The following is a 2,260-nucleotide window of genomic DNA, read 5'->3' as shown; positions in this document are numbered from 1 at the left end:
TCGTGGTGGAATGATAAAATTTAAACTTGTTTTTTTTTCATTGAATTGTAACTTAGGCTCAGTTGAAAAATCAGTTTTCAATCCGAATTGCCGGCAAAAATATAAACTTGCTTGAAACGAGTTTGTTATCATTCAGCATGTTTCATGGGTTTGTATATGGTATGAAATGTCAGTGGCGAGAAAAAATACCTCATGCTGTCATTTGACAGTTCAGTCGCATTAAACATGTCAAACTTAAGCACATGAACAAAGTGTGCTACGAAATTTAGTTTGCGTAAATTGAGTTTTTTTTCTCGCAATTTTATATCGTAAAATTAGTTACTACAGTCAACAACAGAAATGGCAGACAAAAATAAGCAGAAAATTGAAAAAGTCGACACTTCGGACGGGTCGGGTGATAACGAAAATCAGGTGGAACTAACTACCTCAGTGCATCAAATCAAAGATGTGCCCATCGAAAAATTCACAAAAGTAAGTCGTTGTTTTCGGCAAATTTTTACTTTTCAATCGCATTTTTAAGAATATTTAATGGTGTTTTTTATCCTTTTTTAAAAGGACGGAATGGCATTGATCGTCGACGCAACCAAATCCACAAATGCATTCCCATCGAATGCATCACGGAACCTGTACTCGGCATATCCCGCATTCAATAAAGCCGTTCAACGACATTCGGATCACATTTTGTCGATAATCTCAAAAGTGGTGAAATTGCAGCATATTAAGGGCAATATTCAACGGTAAGACTGCATAATGAAATGGTAAATGACTTGATAACTTAGTTCGTCTCAATAATTATACTCTTGTAGGCGTGATAATGATGAGAAAATGGAACTGCTGCAAGAATGCAATGATGTGATGTTGGAGCGAATCAATTCGAACTTGGATTTTTTGGCTGGAATTCGTCAGAATATCGAACCGATACTGGTTGAAACGGAAATTAGCACGGCACCATCGACACCGAAGCAAAATGCCGGCGCCAGTAGTGGTGGTAGTTGGAATGAGAATCGAAAAACACCGAGCTCAGCACAAGGCATTACTGCCAAGTAAATATCAAATTGCAAATAAAAAACATTTCCAGACGAATTTAATAACTAAACAAAATATTCTCTTGCAGATTGCTGACCGCACGAAATATCATCCGTCCGCAGATTAATTTTAAAACACCTGTCGATAACAGTGTAAACACACCATTTATACCTCAGTTGAAGTATAAGCCACATTCACTGAAACCATTGGCTATTTTGCCAGAATATGACGATGATGGAAACGTCGAAAGTTATTTGCATCCATACGAATTTGAGTTGAGCAAATTCACACCGAATCAGTGGCAACTAGCAAAAGGAGCCGTCGCAGAGCCGAAAGAATTGTCGAAAACGGTTTTAATGTATGTCGAAAAGGAAAGTGATTTGAATGTTATGGTGAAAGAATTGCAAGAGGCAAAAGAGATCGCAATCGATGTAGAGCACCATTCATACCGAACATTTCAGGGGATAACTTGTTTGCTGCAATTATCTACCCGCACAAAAGACTATATTGTTGACACGTTGGCTCTGCGCGAAGAGCTGCACCTTCTTAACGAGGTAACTGCCAATCCGAAGATTGTGAAAGTGTTCCATGGTGCCGATAGTGACGTGGAATGGTTACAACGCGATTTATCCATTTATATTGTGAATATGTTTGATACTCATCAAGCATCAAAGCGTCTCGGCTTCGCACGACTCTCGTTGGCATTTTTACTCAAGCATTATTGCCAGATCGATGCGGATAAATCACTTCAATTGGCTGATTGGAGAATGCGACCATTGCCAGCCGAACTGATCGCATACGCACAACAAGATACACACTATCTGCTGTATATTTACGATTTGCTCCGTAATGAATTGATTGCCAAAGCAAACGGCAAAACCAATTTGCTATTGACGGTTTACAAAGCCAGCACAGACATTTGTATGAAGCGTTACATAAAGGTTACGATAAAACCCGATTCACACTTGGAAATGTACCGAAAATCGAAACGCATTTTCGACAACCGGCAATTCTTTGCGCTGAAAGAAGTGTACAAATGGCGAGACTCTATTGCACGAATGGAGGATGAGAGTTATGCGTATGTTCTGCCAAATCACATGATGTTGCAAATCGCTGAGAATCTACCGAGAGAAATGCAAGGGATTTTGGCATGTTGCAACCCAATTCCACCGTTGGTCAGACAACATTTGCACGTTTTGCATCGATTCATTTTACAAGCACGTGAACAACCGTT

General features: G+C 39.4%; 1 protein-coding gene across 1 annotated transcript; it reads left to right on the top strand.

Moving 5' to 3' along the window:
* Positions 1-337: 337 nt before the first annotated feature.
* Positions 338-2,256, top strand: LOC129579963 (exosome component 10-like; the record flags this gene model as incomplete). The annotated part of the gene is given in 4 exon segments (XM_055470156.1): positions 338-471; positions 556-737; positions 807-1,043; positions 1,115-2,256. Coding segments are annotated over 4 exon segments (1,693 nt in total), but the record flags the coding sequence as incomplete, so codon positions are not given.
* Between the last annotated feature and the right edge of the window lie 4 nt (positions 2,257-2,260).

This window comes from Sitodiplosis mosellana, unplaced genomic scaffold, assembly GCF_009176505.1.
Source record: "Sitodiplosis mosellana isolate CC-2019 unplaced genomic scaffold, AAFC_SMos_1.0 Smas_scaffold_6825, whole genome shotgun sequence".
Taxonomy (NCBI): domain Eukaryota; kingdom Metazoa; phylum Arthropoda; class Insecta; order Diptera; family Cecidomyiidae; genus Sitodiplosis; species Sitodiplosis mosellana.
The sequence above is the reverse complement of the archived record's forward strand: the minus strand, read 5'-3'. Positions and strand labels throughout refer to the sequence as shown.